The sequence below is a fragment of the Schistocerca serialis genome, chromosome 5 (assembly GCF_023864345.2).
Source record: "Schistocerca serialis cubense isolate TAMUIC-IGC-003099 chromosome 5, iqSchSeri2.2, whole genome shotgun sequence".
NCBI classification, from domain to species: Eukaryota; Metazoa; Arthropoda; class Insecta; order Orthoptera; family Acrididae; genus Schistocerca; species Schistocerca serialis.
Genome location: NC_064642.1, coordinates 466,051,412 through 466,075,134, shown reverse-complemented (window position 1 = coordinate 466,075,134; position 23,723 = coordinate 466,051,412). Strand labels below are relative to the sequence as shown.

Below are 23,723 nucleotides of genomic sequence, written 5' to 3'. Positions count from 1 at the left end.
ATACGTTACTTCGATTACCGTATGAACTACTTCTATCTCTTTCAGCTCACCAATTCTGCTTTTCTTAGCACACTTCGTTCCGCTGTTTGCTACTAATGTATCATTAATAGCTTCTTTGGTTTGTGTTCTTGCGCCGTTACGTTTTAGGTAGATCTGAGGTCCATTTGAGGGTGAAAGAAGGTGTTAATTTGTTATAATCTCTGTTTGTGCCCCTGCTTTGTGTGCTGTGACAAATGAAGTACATGAAAAAGAAACCTTGTTACTTCTTCGAAAAGGACTATAGGAATATAGTTATTATGACAACATGTTTACTCCAACTCAGTTTCTATCTTTCGCTACTTTACGACGTCAGGGTAACTTGCGAGTGTAGAACAGATATGTGTCGGATCTCAGTTACTTGTCAACGCGTGAGCTGCCAGCGCAAGGACACCTGCTCATTAAATGCCGCGCATAGCTTCTGAAGATGGCCTTTGAAGGTCGAAACCTGATGTGACTGTATCACAAGAAAGTGATTGTGTCATAAAAAAATACTGTACAATAAGTAAATTACCGTCCCCGCAAACGAAATGTCGTTTTGCCCAAGATGTTGATCATCGCCGTAACCCTGTAATACAGTCAACGCTAGACTATCGTTGGCTAGCCAGACCATATACGTCTACTGAAACAGATGTCACAATAACTATCTTAACGTAAAAAGTCAACTATTGAAATCCCGGAATTTTGTATGGAAAAAATTGATACTCTGAGAAAATTTCTCAGCAATAAGATTTTCACCCATGTTTGCGTTATATTTGTTTCAATGCGACACATTATTATACTAACCTTTGGAAGTTTATAGCCATGTAGGGTGGTGTCTTCTAGCACCCGTCGAATTCCACGTGTTGGTATGACATAACACATTCTCTGTGATTCCATAAGAGCAGCTCTGGTGTAAACCAATCTACAAATAACAAATGTTCCTGTTATTATTTCATAGACATTGATTTTCATACAACACTTTTATGTGAATTATATAAAACATGTGCCAATGGTCAAGGTCTTGCTTATTTACGAATCATATTCACATAAATTCTTCTTATAAAAGAATGTATTGAAACGTTGTTTTAAAAATGCCAGAGCAGAAATGATTCAAACTTCAGGACGATTACGTCTCTTAGTTTGCGTTCTCGTTTGAGTCGTACACATCAAAAGAATAACACTACTCTCAAAACGCATATTTGTCATGGCCCGAAACGAAAGATAATGATACTCAGTCTGCAATATTCGATTCTGTTGACCGATATTGCTTCATCGAAGATAATCAAACATGGTTCCTACTTTCGATCTTCGCATGGATGCAGAAATGACAGAATGATGCATCACATTTTGTATCAAAAATTCGGAAGAACAAGCACCTCTTTCAGCAATAGCCTATCGTAGGTCGCTGAAACAATGCAATGCTCCGCGTAACAGAATATGACCCATAAGTGACACAGACTTTGCAATACGTCATTATCCTAAAAAACGACAATAAGTCAAGTGAATAGGGACAGATGGGCAAGTTTTTATTAATACATGCTATATTGAGTGGATATGACAGTTACAGTTTTTCTCATTATCTGAAATCAAGCAATGACTTTAACAACAAAATGAATTGTCGTATTGCTTTTACACAAGTAATAGTACAATCAATCTCATTTCACTGAAATTCCTAATATTAATGCAACGGTTATCGATTTCACAAATGAGCAGATGAAACATTTTGACAGTTCTTTTCATAAGCAACAAAATTACACTTTTTCAGTGAATATCTGTTCTTGATGCGCTGTCTTGTAGTTCACCGATTCCACAGGGATAGGAGACAAAATATCATTTTGCAGGCAGCATTATTTTTATGGTAAATTCATCAAAAATACGTCTGAACTGTTTTGTTAAGTTTTTACACGAAATGACATCCATTTATATCCATAAGTCCGGTTTTTACACAAAATTAACGCTTATAGTTTTTGGCTTTTGCCATTTACATTGATATTGATACGTAAAGCAAGCAATTAATTGAATACTTACATTAAATGATGCTGCTGGTGGAACGTTATTAGAGCACTGAAAAACAAGAACCGGTTTTGTAGGTATAATTAATAGCCGATATTCATCTTTACCTGTGCGTCAAGATCAACTGAAAGTGTTCTTACTGCTGTACGGAGTCGTGGCTGGCAGAGCAACGAGCAAGGATTCTCACACGATTTAGTGGTAGTAATACTTGGCAAAATTGGTATTACCATTAAAACAACGGCCCTGATCATTGTGCAAAACTGCTTCAGAAAACAGTATCTAGGCGTCAGTCCCAAGAAAACTGATGTAGTAGTAGTTACGAGAGATGTCCAGGAGTTTGAAACTGCTTGGCATAGATTTTTGGATACATTCAGATTTGAAGAGCTACTAGTGCTATTTGCACTGCCATTGTAAAAACTATGATGTGCTTGCTTACTTCATCCAGTTTCTTTCATTCTGTATTTGGCTAGCAAACAGAACAAAATGATGAAGAGCCACTTTCGCAAAATTTCATTATGTCAAGTTCATGTATCTTGAACAGAAAAAACAAAGGTAGCTTGTCCATTATATTCAACGATGATCTTTTCTGGGCAAAATATGCCAGCAAGTACTAGACAAATGTCGGTTTTTAATGTGAAAAACCCTTCGAAAAATTAGTTATCTCAGCTTTGTGGGACGTTTTTCTTCAGCTTAATGAACATGTTTCACATGGCCATCCCCTCAATAGTCACATTTCTCATTTGAGAAAAGCTGTACTTAGTGAGTATTTCAAAACAAGACTGCGTTACGCAGTAAGACTCCACAGTGAGAAGCTACACAATGCTCAGATAAGGAGTTTCTACACAAAAATAATTATATTCAAAAACTAAGGATTATATTCTTGTTTTTAAAATAGAATTATATACATATGTGGTGACACTCACAGGCACAGATGTCAAGTCACCTATAGCTGAACTATACTTTTGTGTCTGGTTGTGTGAAATAAAATACTAAATTTTGCTACCATTACTTAAATTTTCTTGTATATCTGTTGCTAGCAAATGGTAAATTAACGCCTTATACTGGTTCCACCATGTAACACATAACTGCAGTTTCCAAGATTTGTTTTCCTTAAAACTGTGTTATGATTTAAATTTTTAAGCTGACTGAACTTCTTTTCCTCCTTCCCCCCTAACACAGTATTCCATAGCAAAGAATTAGTTTAAATAAAGTTGATTCTGAAAGATTTGTGATAAGTGGTATAGTAATAAATTTCCGCAGTGCAACATTATAAGTTCTGTTTAAATGATGGTGCTTCTATTATTACCATTAATTCTTTCATTTTTCCTGTTGCTTTCATTGTTGTCCAGAGGAATCTGTTGAACTTTTGTGTGGCAGGCCAGGAAAAGTTTCAGTCACCAGAAATCTTTTCTCTCTAACAGTCTAGCAAAATATGCAGCAGCCCTTATTCTCTAACATATATCTTATGGCCTCCTACATATCATAAGGAAGCTAATGCATTTTTGTGTGAAATCCAGAATGATCGCGTTAAATAGAGCCTGTTTACCTAAGAACGAATTACCTTATGAGGCAGGGAATTCAAAGTAAATAAAGTGTTTATTCACCCAAAGTGAACAGCAAGATTATCGTGTAAAGTACATAAACATCAATTGTGCAGAATGCTTTTTACAGCTCTCGGATTTCTTTACTCGTTTCGCAATACATGTGCTCTGAATAGTTTTTGTTAGGGATGACAAAAACAAGTTTCAGGTGAACTGTGATGTACGCTATCACAATACAAGATATTCAAAATAATTTTCATATTATAAGACGGTTGTTTGTGTTGTTACCCCCAGATGATAATTACACGAAATATTTGTCAGGATTCGTAAGCAGTGAGTCCCTGAGGTACAGAATACGTGAACACCGAGAAGTAAGTTTAAACAGATTATTAACAAAAGACTGACTATAAAACACACACACTACACGTACCCGTCATCACTGTGTCTGACATTCTAACACCGGCTAATTACAGTCGTATCGAAAGGCTCCATGGTGAGCTAAGACAAGAGACATATTCACGCGCGAGGCCGCGCTAGTTATATGGCGCGCTGTGGATGGCGGCCAGTGGCTTACTCTCTTGTGGCGCTCTGCATCCCGACGCACGTCTACTGACCAAGCAAATTGTCAGCATTCCAAGATAGGTCGGCTGTCGAGCGCTAGTTACATACTGTACGGCTACGTGCAAAACCGTAGACCCTTACATCACTCTCCCCAGAGAAAAAGAGCGACCATAGGTGACTCAAAACGACCTCCTGGGCGTTATGAATTTATTTCGCCATTCATGGCATCAGAAGACATTGCAACATGTATTTTATTTACAGACACAGTAACTTTCGGTACTGAGAAGCGAGCTTTCAGGATGACAATTTCATACAAGACAAATGCTGTTGACAAAATACAAATTAATAAAAGCAAAAAAACACAGTACTGACAATCAAGTATGCTCACTGCTTACTGGATGAATCGAAGGACTTAATTCTATTTGCTGCTTCAATCAAGTTTAACTCATTATTGGAAGAAATTACATTTTCATGGATATCCTTAGTTACATTATTGTCTTCAGAAAAACTTGATAAGGAATGCTCTCCATATGTTAACATGTATCAATAATTGTAATAAGCAGATAAAATTCTCAGTAATGGCAAATGTACAGTTGCATGAAATGTAGTTGGCAATACACTAGGCATATCAAATAGTTCACATGATAAATCACAATGTGTGGCATTCAAGATTAATCCACTATTATTCTTTTTGAGTGTAAAGGGTAGCTCAGGTGTATCATAATTTTTAAATGTAAATGTGACGTCAAGGGTGGAGTTAAATGAGAAAATTATACCTTCAGAACATCATTTAAGAAACTGATGATAAAAATGTGTTAAAATTCTAGGGCAATCATCTCTTAGCGGATGATTCATACATAAGTCTTTCTCACAACTGTGCACTCTACTATCTAAGAATACTGCCGATTCAGAGCAAATTAACTTATGACTACGTTTTTACATACGCAAATCGTTTTCCTTTAGGGACACAAAATATCTTCGATCCTTGCTGATCAGTAGATAATCATTTAGTATGTACTTTACACAAATACCTGCCTGTCTCCGTTTCCCAGGGTAAGTATAAATCTTATACATTTCAAATCTTATCCAACACAGAACTTGCAAGTGTGATGCACCTACTGAACTTCATCAAAAACGAGTGCTGCATAGCTAACAGTTTTTATCATTAGTGGTCATAAGCCAACTCTATTAATTTTAATAAATGATACAGCCAATTTAAATTTGAAAATTTTTTATTTACTAGCAAGTGTGTGAAATCTTATTTATAACGCAATAAATGATGATAATTTTATTTATTTTCTAGATATCGACTCTGACATTGTCTGTAGAGATATTCCAACACTCTGTTACAACTCTTGCTCGTCTCATCACTGTGTAAAAGTAAAGCATGTCGTTCTGCATTTTAAGTGATATATCGCAATAAAACAACTTCCTCCTTCCTCAAATTGAACATCCTCTACCATTCCTCATTCCTGATATGGTGTTTTCTCATTTTTTTTTGTCGTTTGGCTATATTATATGTGTGTAAGAATGCATAGTGTTATGACGATACGAAATAATTAAACCTTGTTTTGCGTGTGGTGTAATTTTAGTAGATGATGGTGTTATTTAATAGTTGATTATAGGAAATACACTCTATAAGCCTTTTAGAGGGCTAGGACACCATAGTTCTGATTGGTAAATATTGCAAACTGCAGCAAGAATTTTTAGTGCACATATAACCTCTAATAGGCCTGCATCATTTGCAATAAAAGCAGTAATTGTCATCGATTATGTGTTTTTATAGTGATACATTACCTTTATCCCTTCTAAAATGGTGCTTGAGATCAATTTAGATATGTATGTAATTCATTTGAGGGTGTATTGTGACTTACATCAAAAGTAGGCTTAATTAATTACACTCAGATTGTCTATTTGTTTGTATGCTTCTGTGATTATGATAGTACTGTAGCTACCACGTATTTTCTGAGGTTACAAACATGGTTAGGATAATTTTAAGGTATCGACCACTTGGGTGTAACTTCTATAAAGTCAACTGCTAGTTGATCATGTTCTTTGTAAGTACCCTTTGGGCATGGAAATAGCATTGGAGTACTTAATTTAGAGTTGACAACCCCGTTCTAGGCACTATTGTGATAACTATGTGTGTATGTGGAAAATAATGTTACGTTATTTTACATAAATGATGCACTTTTTGGTATTTCGGTTGTATTTTTGCAGCTATTTAGACTTGTAAGGAATGTTGCAACACCTGACAAGCATCATTAATGTGAAAAAAGAAATTAATTTGAGACTCTGTTGTGTGGTGCAAGGATAGTTTATGTAGAGTTTTCAGCGGTGCTGTCATTTGTCAGTGACAGTAAGCAACTTGTGGTCCTCAGATCCAAGTTTAAATGCTTTACCAGTGCAGCCATCTGTTAGTGACAGTAAGTAATGGAAACATAAATTAGCTGTTTTATTTCGAGTTCTCAGGATTTGGGGAATGGAATTTAAAGTAACACTCTTCCTCAGAAACTAAGTAGTACTAATTTGTTAACTTCATTGAATTAACAAACGTTGGTTTTTAAACTACGTATTACTAATTGGTTAATTACGTTGAATAAGCAAACATTGGTTTTTAATTATTTATGGAGAATTTGTTGTGTACTCCTAGCAATATTTCATAGTGAATGATATATAGATTTGAACGAAATTTAGTGATACGGTTTGTAAGCTAGTCCATTAAAGATTTTTTGAAGTCAGTAATGCAAACACAGCTCGTTATTTTATCAATTCAGATACTTTGCTGTATTTTTTGGTAATTATTTTGAATATTTTTGAGCACATCCTGGATGAGGATAAACTGTAACTGACCCTTTCATTTTAATCGTATCTAAAATACTGTTTGGAGGAGGAGAAGGGTAGTGTGTGAGGTATTTCTCTTACAAATAGTTGAGGTCATTTTGATGCTTCTGAGCACAGCTCAGATGGGGCTGCATTGTAATTTCTCTAAATGCAGGAAAGCAAAACGAAGTGTGTGACACATTTTTGGCAAATAATTCAGATCATTTGGATACTTTTGAGCACAGTGCAGATGGGACTTCAATGTAACTGTATCTTTCGTTTTAATGATGATTTACTCCAATGTGAAGCATAATTTTAATACAATGCTGATTAAAAACAGAGTTGTGTATGTGTACGTAAGTATATTTGCTTTTATAGCGAATTAATGGAACTTGACGCCTTTTTCACATTCCATTTTAACACTACAGTCTGACTGGTTGGAGATAGGTAGTAGGAAAGTACCATAGAAAGTAAACAATTGCTCTGTATCAAAATAATGTTGCTTGATTTTTATCCCAGAAATGATGAATATTTTTGACTTTCAAGAAATTTTTGTTTACATGATTTTTTTACTGCATATCTGACACAATTTTTAATGCTATGCTCTGATTGGTTGCAAAGAGGTGGCAGAGGGGTATAAAGCACAAGAGACATAGTTGAAATTTTGTGGATTCGTTGGTGTTATGGAAGAGGGGAAGGGGAATGGATATGACTTAAAATGTCTTTTGGAAATAATATAACAAGACGCCATTTTATACATATTTTAATAATATGCTCTTATTGGTTCCAAAGAGGAGGAGCTGTGGTATAAAGAACGATTGGTTTATTTCTATCATCCTGGACTTTGTTCATTTCAATACTGCGTTATGATTGGTTAGAATAGGAGAATAGAGGTGAACTGGAGACAGTTTATGATTTCCCACCAATAAAATTGGGCTCTTTCCTCCATCTTGGATTTTTGATTTGTTATTTCATTTTTAATACTGTGCTGTGATTGGTTGATGATAGGGAGAGGGAGAAGAGACCATGACTTTTCACTGATAGTGGCATGACGTTTTAGTTTATTACTTCCTTACTACTAGCTCTTTTCACAAAACATTTTTCGGATGGAATCCACCTATGTCAGTGAATGTATGATCAATATTATATCATTGTACAACATGTAGTTCTTGGCATGTGATGTCATTGTGATTAAGATATGTGAAAACTCACTCATAGAGAGTAGTGGGGCTACGCCAGTTCTAGGTAGACATGAATGGTTATAACATTACTGCTCCCATTTACAGGTTGCATACAAAATAGTCTCGAGAGTAACAGAGATTTGAGTTCCTGTGTTTCATAAAATTACTGACTAATTTAAAAATTTACAATGCTGTAATAATTGGTTCAGTAAGATATATAATCTTGTGTTAAAGGTTTGATGCAGTGAGACAAGTATTATAATTTGAAACTGTATATATGTCTTGGGACAATGTATTTCACTGCATACTAATATCCAGACTATATTCATTGAGTATTAGAGAAAGAAAGCACTTATGCATTTGCAACAAATTTTATATAAAAGTTGAAACCTTCCATTTCTTTTTCTAGCTGACACCTCTCACTAGATGATGAAAGGAAAAACATTTATTTTGTACAACATTTTCGCTGTTCATGAAGTAAAACTACCATATCAGGCATGACGTTTTAGTTTATTACTTCCTTACTACTAACTCTTTTCACAAAACATTTTTCGGACAGTATCCACCTATGTCAGTGAATGTATGATCAATATTATATCATTGTACAACACATAGTTCTCGGGATGTGATGTCATTGTGATTAAAGGTGTGAAAAACCAGTCTTTGCTTTTAATGGAGCACAAATCACCCTGACTATACAGGTATACTGGCCATATGAACCTATAGAGATGTTGTCCAAAAAAACCTCACCTACCTTAACAACACCAGGGAACTTAACCTTGACCATTCACTAAGCTGAATGTTGGCAGCTCAGGAGGGTCACATCACTCCAGAACAATTGTTGCAGCACGCAAAACAGTACCAGGATGGTAAATGTTAAGAAATTGCGACTTTGAGCACGGCACTTCCTAGTGCTGTGGTGGCTCCAATTTAGATGTGCCTAGTTCTCACATATTTGAAATGACAGGCCATGCAGAAAGGTGACTCCGACCTAATTCCAAATTCCATAGACTGGATGCCACAAACAACGAATGAAAGGGAAATTTATGAAGTCATGGATGAGCACACTAATTTGCATAGTGGTTAAGCGTATCCAGTTTAGTTTTAGGCACTAGTTTTATGGATTACGAGTGGATGTAATTACAGTAGAGTTCTTGGGCTGGGATAAGACCCAGAGGACAGGGTCTTCTCAGTATGGGAGGGCAGTGTAGCAGTGTACCGCCACAACTCAGTATTTGGTCAGAAAATTGTTACTCTTCAACAAATAGTAAGAAAAAGTAGAATGTAAGCATCATGGTGCACTGCTTCAACAGTTGTGGGTCATTTGCTGAAAATGTGGCGCCAAGTGTGTTACAGTAACAGATGTGTCAGTGGACTGCACAGAGAGGGTAGCAGAGCTTAGTGGTAAATGGCATTGCACCGTTATATCGGTGTAAGCAAGTGAAGTGGTGTCACCACATGAGGTCACATCTTCTGTTTTGGAAACATGACTAAGTGCTCGGTTTTAACAAAACAAATTGGCAGAAGCATTTAAATTAGTCTTGATCTTAGGGCAGGGATCGCTCGTTATTGCCAGAAACCAGCAGTTCCACTATGACAATAGAACAATGCCAGACAGCAAGACGAGTAGGCTCCATGATCCACAGCCATTGGTTCGAGACCAGGCTGTGCTTTCTGTTTGTATTAAGTCCTTCATGGGACTTGGTGTCACAGTCATGCCGATCTCCTGTCCACACCTCCTACCTCCTATGCTGAGTTTCTTGTGGATGTCGACGCAACAACACCAGCTACCAGCAGACAGCTATCCGAGGCAGAAATTTGTACCACATGCACAGCCACCTTCCTGTTTCATCGCTGTGACACGAGCAAGTTTACAAGTAGTGTATGCATTGTCACTGTGGTCGCCTGCAGAGCAGAGGGCGCCATTACAGCAAAAGTCAATGTGTTACTGATGTCAACGTCTGTGGCCTACATGCACAAAATCCCGTTGGGCTACGATGTGGTGTAGAGATCAAGTGTAGTTTAATTCCTTTTTTTTTGTTTTTGCCTGTAGTGTGTGAAGTATCCTTGTTTTCTAGTAGAACGGCGGATGGGGTTTACACAAGTGTCAGAAACACGAGAAGCAACAACGAATGAAACGGTAGAAGCTTTGAGTGGACAGATATCCGCGTTGTTACAAATTACAACGCAACAGGGCATCATAATGAAGCATTGCATAGGCAAAAAGAGCAATGGGTAGCCGTTTGCAGCCAATGACTCCTTGATTCAGGAACAAATAAAACCCGGTTGAGTGTATCTACCCATTCCATCGATACAGAGGTAGGCAAACGAGTATGTATCTGTCTTTATTGGTGATGTAAAAACTGCTACAAAATTGGGAAAATCGTCGGAAGAAACATAACTGAACATGGCCAAATTACGGTTCCTGGATGACGCAATGGCGTACGTAATGTAGCACGAGACCCTCAGTAAGGCCCAAACATGTGATGAACTGGCTAACGGTGTAACACAGCGCTATCGGAAGCAGAACAGCGCGACTTTCTTTCGGGAAAAGCCCAACAGACTATCGAAGAAGCACGGCAAATCAGTGGAATCATTTTCTGACAGGATTAGGAAAGTGAACTCGCAAACGTATGAACTAACGCAGAACACAGAAGCCGATAGAATGATAGCGTGTTTCTAAGAGGTATTCTTGCTGATATGTCAAGGCCAAGTGTCTTATTTGCTGCCATTAGGATTGCTACACAATTAGAGGAGGAGAGAGTGATCGTGGTGCTTTTTCTTCTGAAGCGAAGTGTTTTAAATAAGGGCGCATGGGCCACATCAGGAAACAATGTCGTCAGCCTCAATGTAATGAATGTGGGGAGGAGGGTCAAAAAGCTCGTGATTGTCAGAAGAAAGCACGGGATAAGCAGCGTCCTAATAATCGGTCGTTAAACGGGAATGGAGTGCCTCATTCGTCGGACGGCAGTCCCAATTGAACACGAGATTGCAGAAACGTATGCAGAGACAGAGCGTTGATTCCTAGGCAAAGTACAGAACATTGATTTCTGTTGGACATAGGGGCTCAAGTGTCAGTACGCAGTCTAGATCTCTTGGCCTTAAGACACTGTGGTCACCACAGTATAGATTACGTGAAGTAGGTGATAATCACCTGAAATGATTGGGAACAACGCTGTACAGTTTTAACATGGGAAAAAGCGTTTTCGAGAGCTTGTAGATTATTGTTTCGTGTTGGCGAGGGATAGTGTGCGGCCCTGAGACTCGACTTTCTTGTTAAACCTCACGCAAATTTTGACATTTTGAAGCGAAGAACTCAACTTGATGGGACATTTTTTTCCTCTAGGGGCAATAGCTACAAGTGTTACACTGTCGCAAGGTTCACTGATCATGAAGGACACAGATTCTAAACATCAATTCGTTGGACTACGATACTGGAAGGTACAGGGGAGTTGATCTGGGTGAGCTTAGGTATGGACCTACCTAAGGATTTATCGTATGTTGAAGAACCTTTGGAAAATAGCGAATAATTAGGTAAGTCACACTATTTTGTAGGCAGAAGTATAGAACACATCAGTGACGTAGACGGAGGTTTTATGATTCCAGTCAGTCTTGATAAATTTGGTATGGACGAAGTGAGTCTGCAAAGGGTTTACTAACTGCTAATTTAGATGTTTTGAAGAAAGATGACATAGATAGGTCAAGTGAGGACCTCTGCCGCAAGTAAACCATCTGCATTAGCTGAGAAAGTGAAACGCTTACAGGGGGATGGTAGAGAAGCAAAGGAAGGTTCATTACTGCAGTTCATGGATGTGTTTGATCCGAGTGGTCTGTTAGCAGCAACGGCACTCACGCAACAGAGAATACCATCGTGGAATAATGTTCCACTGCGCAAGAACCTATATCAAGTTCCAAAGAGTATGCAACCAGTAATAGATGATTTATCGACCAGCAGCTAGCTCATGGTATTATTGAGTATAGTGGTAGTCCCTGAGGGCACCCGTAATTTTAGTCTTGAAAAGTCACCAGATGACCCCAAAAGACAAAGATTTAACTGTGACTGCTGATACCTCAACACATGAAAGATAATCAATGCATATCAAATACCAAACCTACCAGGGACTCTCGATAACTTGGTTGGGTCAGTGTAACTATTTCGCCACAATAGATTCAAAGAGTGGATATCATGAGACCGAAGTCTGACTGTCTGGGTGACATAATAGTGTTTTCAAAGGACGTGGGAGAGCATGAACAGTGGTTGGAGGACGTATTTAAAAGACTGAGAACAGCTCAACTAACACTAAGCATCGATAAATATAATTTTGCAGCAACGGAATTAAATTACCTTGGGCTTATAACTAGCAAGGAAGGTACGAAAACAATTCCACCCTTGGTCTCAGCAGTTCAGGAAAGGAAATGACTAGTAGTGGTACAGGATACACTCTGCCACGCAGTGTGCGGTGGAGTGTGGAATATCTATGTACATGCAGATGAAGAATTTTTCGCCACACAAGATAGTTAAAAAGTTGTCGAGTTTCATCAGCCTCTTCAATAATTATCATTGATGCATAAACGACTTTGCTGAAACTGTGAGATCTTTCGACTGTCTACTATAGAGAGGTGCAAATTTGAATGGTCTACTGAATGCCAGTACTTTAATGTGTGGAATGATATCGGACCCAGTTCTAATATTCCCCGACTTTGAAAAAGGATTTATCCTGTTTTGTGACGCAAGCAATTTGGCTCTGGAGGTTCTCCTAGGAGAGAATACTGTCAAAGAGCTTCCTGTAGCATGTACATCCAGACACTTGAACAAAGTAGAGCAACGTTATTCTACTACTAAGAAGGAGATGCAGGCAGTAATCTATGGTAGTATGCACTTCCACTGTTATTTATATGGGCAAAAATTTATGGTCGTGTTGCGTCAAACTGCTCTTAGATGGTTATTAGGACTGCAGGACTCTTGAAGTGGATTACCATACATTGTACGTTTTACCACCATACAGCGAGACCTTCAAATGTTGGTCCGGATTACTGTACACACCAGTACCTCTAATACCCAGTAGCACGTTCTCTTGTATTAATGCATACCTGTATTCGTCAAGGCATACTATCCACAAGTCCATCAAGGCACTGTTGGTCCAGACTGTCCCACTCCTCAATGGCGATTCGGCATAGATCCCTCAGAGTGGTTGGTGGGTCACGTCATCCATAAACAGCCCTTTGCAATCTATACCACGCATGTACGATAGCGTTCATGTCTGGAGAACATGCTGGCCACTCTAGTCGAGCGATGTCGTTATCCAGAAGGAAGTCATTCACAAGATGTGCACGATGGGAGGGCGAATTGTCGTCCATGAAGACGAATGATTCGCCAATGTGCTGCCGATATGGTTGCATTGTCGCTCGGAGGATGGCATTCACGTGTCGTACAGCCATTACGGCGCCTTCCATGACCACCAGCGGCGTACGTTGGCCCAACATAATGCGACCCCAAAACGTCAGGGAACCTGGCTGCACTCACTGGACGGTGTGTTTAAGGGATTCAGCCTGACTGGGTTGCCTCTGAACACGTCTCCAACGATTTTCTGGTTGAAGCCATATGCGACACTCATTGGTGAAGAGATTGTGATGCCAGTCCTGAGCGGTCCTTTCGGCACGCTGTTGGGCCCATCTGTACCGCGCTGCATGGTGTCGTGGTTGCAAAGATGGACCTCGTCATGGACGTTCGGAGTGAAGTTGCGCATCGTGCAGCCTACTGTGCGCAGTGAGTCGTAACACGACGTCCTGTGGCTGCAGGAAAAGCATTATTCAACATGGTGGCGTTGCTGTCAGGGTTCATCCGAGCCACAATTAGTAGGTAGCGATCTTCCACCTCAGTAACAGCCCTTGGGCGGCCTGAGCGATGTATGTCATCGACAGTTCCTGTCTCTCTGTACCTCCTCTATGCCTGATCAACATTTCTCTGGTTCACCCCGAGACTCCTGAACACTTCCCTTGTTGAGAGTCCTTCCTAGCACAAAGCAGCAATGCGTACGCGACTGAATCGCGGTTTTCACCGTCTAGGTATGGTTGAACTACAGACGAGCCGTGTACCTCCTTCCTGGTGGCATAACTGGAACTGATCGGCTGTCGGACCCCCTCCATTTAATAGGGGCTTCTCATGCTTGGTTGTTTTTCTTTGAGAGGGTTTAGTGACATTTCTGAACAGTCAAAGGGACGGTGTCTGTGACACAATATCCACAGTTAATGTCTACCTTCAGGAGTTCTGGGAACCAGGGTGATGCAAAACTTTTTTTGATACGTGTAGTATGTCTTCACCGGTCACTGAGGCTCAGTTCTCATCACTAAAGACAAATCTTCTCCAGTCACTGAGATTCCTGGCCGAAGCTGTGTCTGTTGGCGCCCTGTACAATGGTAGGGTACCTACCTGACTGTCGCCGACCGTACTGCATGACAGCCAGAAGCGATGGTCTGCCCTGCCAGTTCATTTCATAGCAGAACCCCTTCGGTTGTCATCCGTGGCACAGTGACACATCGACGATATTCTGTTAATTTTGGTTGTCGTTCATGGCAAGCCATCCTGGGCTTATATTTCAGCAGGATAAGGTCCACTGGATGAGGCGAGGGTTTGTATTGCTTGTCTTAGCTCTTCCAAATCATATCTTGACCAATAATGTCGTCGGACCTCTGCCCAGCTGAGAACGTTCAGAGCATTATGGCCATGGACCTCAAACCAGCTCGAGATTTTTACAATCTAAAGCACCAGTTTGACAAAATTCGGCACGATATCCCTCAACAGGACATCCAACAACTCTGTCAATCCATGCCAAGCCGAACGACTGCTTGCATAAGAGCCAGAGGTGGGCCAACGCATTGCTGAGTTGCTCAGTTTGTAAAGCTTCTTCTCTTGAATAACTCCCCAGTTTTTGTGAAACTGTAATCAGTTGTTTGTCTGTGGAAGTTCATCATACCTACCGATTTCTGTTCCTCGTATATATATACGAGGGCTGTTTTTTTTTCAACCTCCGATCGTCCATCTACGCAAGTAAGAGGTAAGGAGGGGCCGGATCTGTGCGTCATGCGATTGCGCAGCTCCCCCACCACAACCTCTGCCATTTTCAGCTGGAGTTTGTCAGTTGTAGCCGAGCTACGTCCTTGTAAACATGGCCACTACGCTCGATGCTCCCGCCAAATGTGAGTTACGAAGTGTGGTCCGTTCTCTGCAAGCAGAAGGATGTAGTGCTGCGGAAATCCATCGCAGAGTGAGCAACGTGTATGGTAACAACGTTATGAGTGGAGTGATGGTAGTGTTCGGGAATCGTGTCGAAAATTTAAAGAGGGACGAACAGACGACCATGACGAAGGTGGACAAGGTCGCAAGTCTGTCGCCACTGTAGGCCTCGTTGAGCATGTTGATCAGGCGGTGAGATGCAAACGAAGGTGTACAATTAGCGAACTGTCTGATGAATTTCCAGACATTTCATGATCTGCTTTGTACACAATTGTGACTCAAGACCTAGGTTATCGGAAATTGTTTGCACATTGAATCCCAAAAATGCTGAGTACCGACCACAAAACGCAAAGGATGGCGTCAGCATTATCGTTTCTCACACGTTATGCCAATGAGGGAAACGTTTTTTTGAAGTCGATTGTTACTGGTGATGAAACGTGGGTCCTCTATGACAATCCTGGAACAAAGGAACAATCAAAGCAGTGGATGCACACAGCTTCCCGAAGCAAGCCCAAAAAGTTTAAACATTCACACTGACGAAAATAAAAGCAATGACCACTGTGTTTTGGGACCACAAAGGAGTGCTGCTGGCGGACTTTATGGAGCAGGCTACGACGATAACCAAGGAAGTTTATTCTGAAACTTTACGTCGTCTCTGCAGAGCCATTCAAAACAAACGCAGAGGAATGCTTTCGTCTGGCGTTGTTTTGATCCATGACAACGCCCGACCACACAGTGCCAACATCACAAAAGACCTCCTCAAAAAGTTTAAATGGGAAGTTTTTGAACATCCACCATACAGCCCAGAGCTAGCACCAAGTGATTATCACCTGTTCCGAGAACTGAAGTCATGGTTATGTGGGCAGCACTTCGCTACTAACAAAGAACTTCAGGACGCCGTCAAGACTTACCTGTCCTCACTGGCGGCAACAATTTTCGAGGAAGGCATCGAAAAGCCTTTGTCACGGTATGACAAGTGCCTCAATCGTTTTGGCGATTACGTAGAAAAATAATTTAAGACTTTACTGCACTTTTGATAGTAAATTTATTATTTTCTGTACATTTTTCTTTTATTTACAGCCAATCGGAGGTTGAAAAAAAAAAACAGCCCTCGTACATATATAATTTCAATTCTTTCTTCTGTCGAGAAAGTCATTTTGCAGACCGTTAAGAGGGACATCTAACTTCACCGAAGAAATAGACTGAAATGCTGACAGAAGAATGCTAACTATCGATTATTCCATAAAACTGTCCATTGTTGTAGCTGTTTATTTCAGAACTCAAAATATTGCATTCGCATTTAAAAGGGAGACGGGCTACTTTTATGTGAGGAGATGTTGAGAACGTCCCCCTGCAACATCAGTACACAGCTGTGCACGTCTAAGCTTATTCTGAAACTTTACGTCGTCTCTGCAGAGCCATTCAAAACAAACGCAGAGGAATGCTTTCGTCTGGCGTTGTTTTGATCCATGACAACGCCCGACCACACAGTGCCAACATCACAGAAGACCTCCTCAAAAAGTTTAAATGGGAAGTTTTTGAACATCCATCATATAGCCCAGACCTAGCACCAAGTGATTATCACCTGTTCCGATACACCCTGCGTCAAGTTCGAATACTGATGCTAGCAACTTCATAGTTGACATTGTCTATCGGTTTCTGTATTGGGTGTGGATCTGTTTCACAGGTCTTGCTCTTCAAGTGTCCCCAGAGGAAAAAATCACATGTTGTTCTATCTGGTGAATTTGGAGGCTATAAATATTTGTTGACAGTTCGTTTTTAAGTGAAGACATTATAGACTCGTTCCAGTGATACCTAGATGCGTGGCACGTTGCCCCGTATTGCTGGAATAAGCAGTATTGTCATTCATGTTCAATGAGTTAGGCATAAAATGTACCAAAAATTTAGTGCATGCACCAACTCCCCTTCCCTTCCTCCAGCTCCCCCAGAACGCAGGCAACTGCTTCCCGTGACGTCACGAGGACGGTACTATGGGCAGGCGTAGAACTGGAACTCATAAATCATGGTCCAAAAGCTAGATTTACTACTTGTGATACGTTGATGTCATTTTGTGAAGTGCGACAGAATACATGAGCAGCTTTTTTCAGACATTACTTCATTACAGATTACCACACCATCCATAAAAAGTCTGATGTTAATGCCAACGTCGTATACAAAGCTATTGCTATTCAACATTAACAGGAAGGGTCACAACACACTTCCCTGGAGTACACCCGAAGCGATTTTTTTTAGGTTAGAGGGTCTCATGGAATCACAGAAGGGAAGTCCGTCTAAAAGTGGGCAGGTAAAACACAGTAAGGTAGTTGTAGAAACGAACGGTATTGTAGTTGTAAATTGTCGTAGCTGTATTGGGAAAGAACCAGAGCTCCAATCCCTAATAGAAAGCACTGAAGCTCAAATAGTTGTAGGTACAGAGAGCTGGCTAAAGCCGGAAATAAGTTCAGCCGAAATTTTTTCAAACGATCTGACAGTGTTCAGAAAGGATAGATTAAATACAGTTGCTGGTGGAGTATTTATTGCTGTCAGAGGTAGTTCGCCTCGTAGCGAAGTTGAAGTAGATAGTTCGTGTGAAATAGTATGGGTAGAGGTTATACCTGACAATCGGAATAAACTATAATTGGATCCGTTTTACCGACCCCCCGACTCATCAGATATAATTGCTGAACAGTTCAAAGAAAACTTGAGTCTCATTTCAAATAAGTACCATGCTCATACAATTATAGTCGGTGATGACTAAAAAAAATGGTTCAAATGGCTCTCAGCACTGTCGGACTTAACATCTATGGTCATCAGTCCCCTAGAACTAAGAACTACTTAAACCTAACTAACCTAAGGACATCACACAACACCCAGTCATCGCGAGGCAGGGAAAATCCCTGACCCCGCCGGGAATCGAACCCGGGAACCCGGGCGCGGGAAGCGAGAACGCTACCGCACGACCACGAGCTGCGGAAGTGGTGACTTCAGTCTACCGTCGACATGCTGGAAAAATTATGCGTTCAAAGCCGGCGGCAGGCATAAAACGTCATCGAAATTGTACTGAATGCTTTTTCAGAAAATTATTTTGAACAATTAGTTCATGAGCCCACTCGAAGCGTAAATGGTTGCGAAAGCATACTTGTTGACCTTTTAGCAACAAATAATCCTGGGCAAATAGAGAGTATTGTGACGAATACAGGATTAGCGACCACAGGGCAGTTGCTGCTAGGCCGAATACCATAACACCTACTGCAATCAAAAAGAAACGCGAAGTACATCTATTCAAAAAAGCTGATAAAAAAGCTCTTAACGCCTTTTTAAGGGACAATCGTCACTCCTTCCGATTTGATCATGTAAGTGTAGAAAAGTTGTGGAACGTTTTCAAAGAGATAGAATCGATAGCAATAGAGACATACATACCACATAAATTAATAAGTGATGGTACTGATCCCCCATGGTACACAAAACGGGTCAGATCGTTGTTGCTGAAGCAACGAAAAAAACATGCCAAATTTAAAAGAGCGCAAAATCCCCAAGATTGGCAAAGTTTTACAGAAGTTCGAAATATGGCGCGTACCTCAATGCGAGATGCTTTTAATAATTTCCACAACGAAATTCTGTCTCGAAATCTGGCAGAAAACACGACGAGATTATGGTCATGCATAAAGCACACCAGTGACAAGACGCAATCAATACCTTCACTGCGCGATAACAACAGTGAAGTCACTGATGACAGTGCCACTAAAGCACAGTAATTAAACACGGTTTTCCGAAACTCATTCACCAAAGACGTCGAAGTAAATATTCCTGAATTCCAATCAAAAACAACTGCCAAGATGCGAAACATTGAAGTAAATATCCTCGGTGTAACGAAGCAGCTTAAATCACTTAATAAAGGCAAGGCCTCCGGTCCAGATTGTTTACCAGTCAGTTTCCTCTCTGAGTATGCTGATAAAATAGCTCCATATTTAGCAGTTATATACAACCACTCGCTCACAGAAAAATCCGTACCTAAAGACTGGAAAATTGCTCAAGTCACACCAATACCCAAAAAGGGAAGTAGGAGTAATCCGCTGAATTACAGGCCTATATCACTAACGTCGATTTGCAGTAGGGTTTTGGAACATATACTGTATTCGAACATTATGAAGTACCTCGAAGAAAACGATTTATTGACACATAGTCAGCACGGTTTCAGAAAAAATCGTTCTTGTGAAACACAACTAGCTCTTTATATTCATGAAGTAATAAGTGCTATCGACAGGGGATGCCAAATTGATTCCATATTTTTAGATTTCCAGAAGGCTTTCGACACCGTTCCTCACAAGCGTCTTCTAACCAAACTACGTGCCTACGGAGTATCGCCTCAGTTGTGCGACTGGATTCGTTATATCCTGTCGGAAAGGTATGGAGTATTCGTAGTAATAGACGGAAAGTCATTGCGTATAACAGAAGTAATATCCAGCGTTCTCCAAGGAATTGTTATAGGCCCTCTATTGTTCCTCATCTATATTAACGACATACGAGACAATCTGAGTAGCCGTCTTAGATTGTTTACAGATGATGCTTTCATTTACCGTCTTGTAAAGTAATCAGATGATCAAAACGAATTGCAAAATGATTTAGATAAGATATCTGTATGGTGCAGAAAGTGGAAATTGACAATGAATAAGGAAAATGTGAAGTTATTACATGAGTACTAAAAGAAATCAGCTAAATTTCGATTACGCTATAAGTCACACAAATCTGAAGGCTGTAAATTTAACTAAATACTTAGGGATTACAATCACAAATAACCTAACTTTGAACGATCACATAGATAATATTGTGGGTATAGCAAACCAAAGACTGCGATTCATTGGCAGAACACTTAGAAGGTACAACAGATCTACTAAAGAAACTGCTTACACCACGCTTGTCCGCCATATTCCGGAGTATTGCTGTGCAGTGTGGCATCCGCTTCAGATGGGACTGAAGGATAACATCGAAAAAGTACAAAGAAGGGCAGCTCGTTTTGTAGTATCGCGAAATAGGGGAGATAGTGTTACAGGCAAGATACATGAATTGGAATGGCAATCATTAAAACAAAGGCGTTTTTCGTTGCGACGGTGTCTTCTCACGAAATTTCAATCACCAGTTTTCTCCTCCGATTGTGAAAACATTATGTTGGCATCCACCTACATAGGGAGAATTGATCACCACGATAAAATAAGAGAAATCAGGGCTCGCACAGAAATATTTAAGTGCTCGTTTTTCCAGAGTGCCGTTCGAGAATGGAACGGTAGAGAGACAGCTTGAAGGTGGTTCATTGAACCCTCTGCCAGGCACTTTATTGTGAATAGCAGAGTAATCACGTAGATGTGGATGTAGATCTGTCGACGACTCTCCATTCGAGATAATATGTTTTGTCCTCACTACCAAGGAATCCTCAACCAGTCAAAAATTTCTCGTGACACCTCATACGATCGTACTTTCGATAATAAGTGTATGTGTAGTGTTGAATCGAATCCTTTATGGAAATGACGAAATACTGTTTCTACCTAACTGCCTTGGTTAAAAGTTTCAGTATGTCACGTGAGAATAGTGCGAGCTAGGTTTCGTACTACCGATAGTTTCGGAATCCGTACTATATGGAACGGTGGAGTCATTGTGTTGGAGGTACCTCGGAATATGTTTTAAGATTCTACAACAGACGGATGTCAAGGGTATTGGACAGTAGTTGTTTTGTGGACCGCTTCCGCTACCCTTTTGGCTCGTGTGCCGGCCTGTACTTTCTTCCATCAACAGTTAAATTGCAGTAGTACTCCTGGAATTTCCTTTGTAAAAAGAAAAAAAAAATACATTTGACAACGAATTTCATTATATCTGCTCTTGCTTCGTTGTACTCAGTTTCGATTCCAGTGTCGTAAATGGGCGTCTGGACACTAACTCTGATGTCAGTGATAGCTTTTATATACGACAAGAATATCTGTGTGTTTTGCGAGACAACTTTCGAAACGTTTCTGCTACGGTACTCATTGAAGGCTTTACTCGTTGCCTTTACGGCAGCCAAACGACTTTCATTTAGCATTTCTCTGTCTATGGTCCTATACTTTGTTTCAGAGCTATTGGGCAGTTGTTACTGTTTCTTCTATGCTCCTTTACAGAGACTGAATAACAGAGAATATCATTCCCATCACGAACTCGTTTACTAGGTGCTTGACCAACTATTTGTCTAAAGGTAAGTCCAAGCTCTTCTATATGTCCCCGCCCAGAGTTAAATGTTTCAATTTTCTTCTTCAGATATGACACTATTGCCTGATTATCTAATTTTGTGAACAAGCACATCTTTCTGCTTGTTTTAGTAAACTTTTGTCCTTGGATAATTATCTTCGCTGGAACCCCTTAATGGTCACTACTACTAGTTTCAACGCGGAAGCCCTCAAACAGATTAAGTCTATTTGTTACCATCAAATTCAATATAGTTCGATCCAACTTTGCAGAATGTTAGGGGTGAGATCCTACTAGTGCACGGCACTTACTTGCTGTACTTCATGATAGACATTTTGAATCTAGGATTTACGTAAGGCATTCAGTCTACTCCTCACACACATATTTACACATCGATTAAAATTAGGCACGCGCAGGTGCTATCCAGCTCAGTATTTTGTTTTTTAGCGCAGTGGCTGTCAGCAAGTCATAGCCGGTAGATGACTGCTTACATCCTCTTCTCGCCATCGCTGCAAGACATGCTCCATTCGGTACTTCCACGCTACTGCCCGCCCACATGTTGCCAACATTGTCCCAACTATGCAGCACAAGTTTCGTTTGGAATCCCTTACACATCTTCCATACAGTTCAAACCTCACTCGCCGCCCAACCCCCCCCCTCCTCCCCCCCCACAACCATGCAATTTACATGTTTTTGGAGCCCTGAAGGAAGACATTCGTGGCCATCGATTTGCTTCATGTGAAGACGTAAACGCCTGGGTACAGTTATGGTTGTGTAGACAACCGCAAACACTTTTCCTGACGATATTTACCATCTTGTCTCACAGTGAGATAAATGTATTAACAGTTATAGTGATTACTTTTTAAATAGCAAACAGTTAAGATAACATTTTCCCGTTGGTTTCGTTTTTCATTTGACTGCCCCTTGTACAGGGTGAATCAGCTGCCCCTTCTGACTGGGGTTATGCAACCTACAATGCTCTCAAATACCGTCTGCAAGATTTTTATATTTTCTCGCTCGCCAAGTGCGAAATATTAGCCCTAAATAAAAAATGAACAGGACGTTTTTGTAAGAAATTTAATGTAGTTGAATTTTGTACTGGGATACGTTTTCCCTGGTGGTTGTAGTTCTCGAATTATTCCAGAAAAACGAAAGAGAGTTACCCTCAAACGCTTTTTTCTTGATTAACTCCAAAACCGTAGCCTCCAGCGAAAACTACATTAAATTTCCAGCAGAAATGTTCTGTTCATGTTTTACTGTAGGACTAATAGCTTGTGCCTAGCAAGTGAGAGAATGTGAGAATCTTGCACGTGATATTCGAAGGCGTTGAGGGTTGAACAAAATGATCGATAGAGACAGCTGAATCATTCTCGATAATGGAACAAAACAGGAGAACAATGGTACTGATAGCAGACAATAGAAATTTGAGATAACATACGAAAACGAATTTTTAACAGGTATCTGTACAGATAAAGCAAAATATACAACAAAGACGTTATAAATTTGAAAACAAATGATTGAAAAGCAAGACGACGTTTTAAAGTTAAATTTGTAAATGGTCAATACTAGCTAATTAGTTTCACAGCTTAAACAAAGTGTATGATAATATTAGTGTCTGATAAATTGTAAAGTAAATCAATTCTAGATATTAAGATTAATTGTTTAGAGATATCACAAAATTACGAATGGTTTGCAGTTACCAAGTCTTAAAAATGTTCTCTTATACTTTCAGCAGTGTATAAACGATCTAATTACCTGTCTTTGTCCTCAAGAGTTGGAAGTTTATCATTACCAACTGCTTCTTTTATCTCTTTGTACACTCGTTCCTGGACATCAGGATACCGTAACATCATAAGAAAAGCAAATCGAAGAGAGTTGCTTGTCGTTTCTGAGCCAGCGACAAACATGTCATATAACAGCATGAGAAGCTGGTTCTCTGGAAAACAAAGAACAATACACCAAACTGGTCTTGAAGAGCTTATGTAACTAAACTAAAACACTGTGAAATGAAAGCAGAAAACTGATAAAACGAACACAGACTGGTCAAAAGTGCACGTATTTGCACGTCTGCTAAAATGAGGCACATTCGAGTACTCTATAGCTACAACTAATTGGCTGTAACATATCTTGATCTATATTGGT

At 40.0% G+C, this 23,723-nt stretch overlaps 1 protein-coding gene across 1 annotated transcript in view; it reads right to left on the bottom strand.

The window, feature by feature from the left end:
- LOC126481999 (methyl farnesoate epoxidase-like) overlaps positions 1-23,723 on the bottom strand; it is a 90,885-nt gene that overhangs the window by 17,064 nt on the left and 50,098 nt on the right. Inside the window, exons 6-7 of the mRNA XM_050105965.1 lie at positions 23,337-23,517; positions 823-940 (exon numbers count right to left, since the gene is read on the bottom strand). Coding sequence (XP_049961922.1) covers positions 823-940; positions 23,337-23,517 — 299 coding nt within the window. The remainder of the gene's footprint in view (positions 1-822; positions 941-23,336; positions 23,518-23,723) is intronic.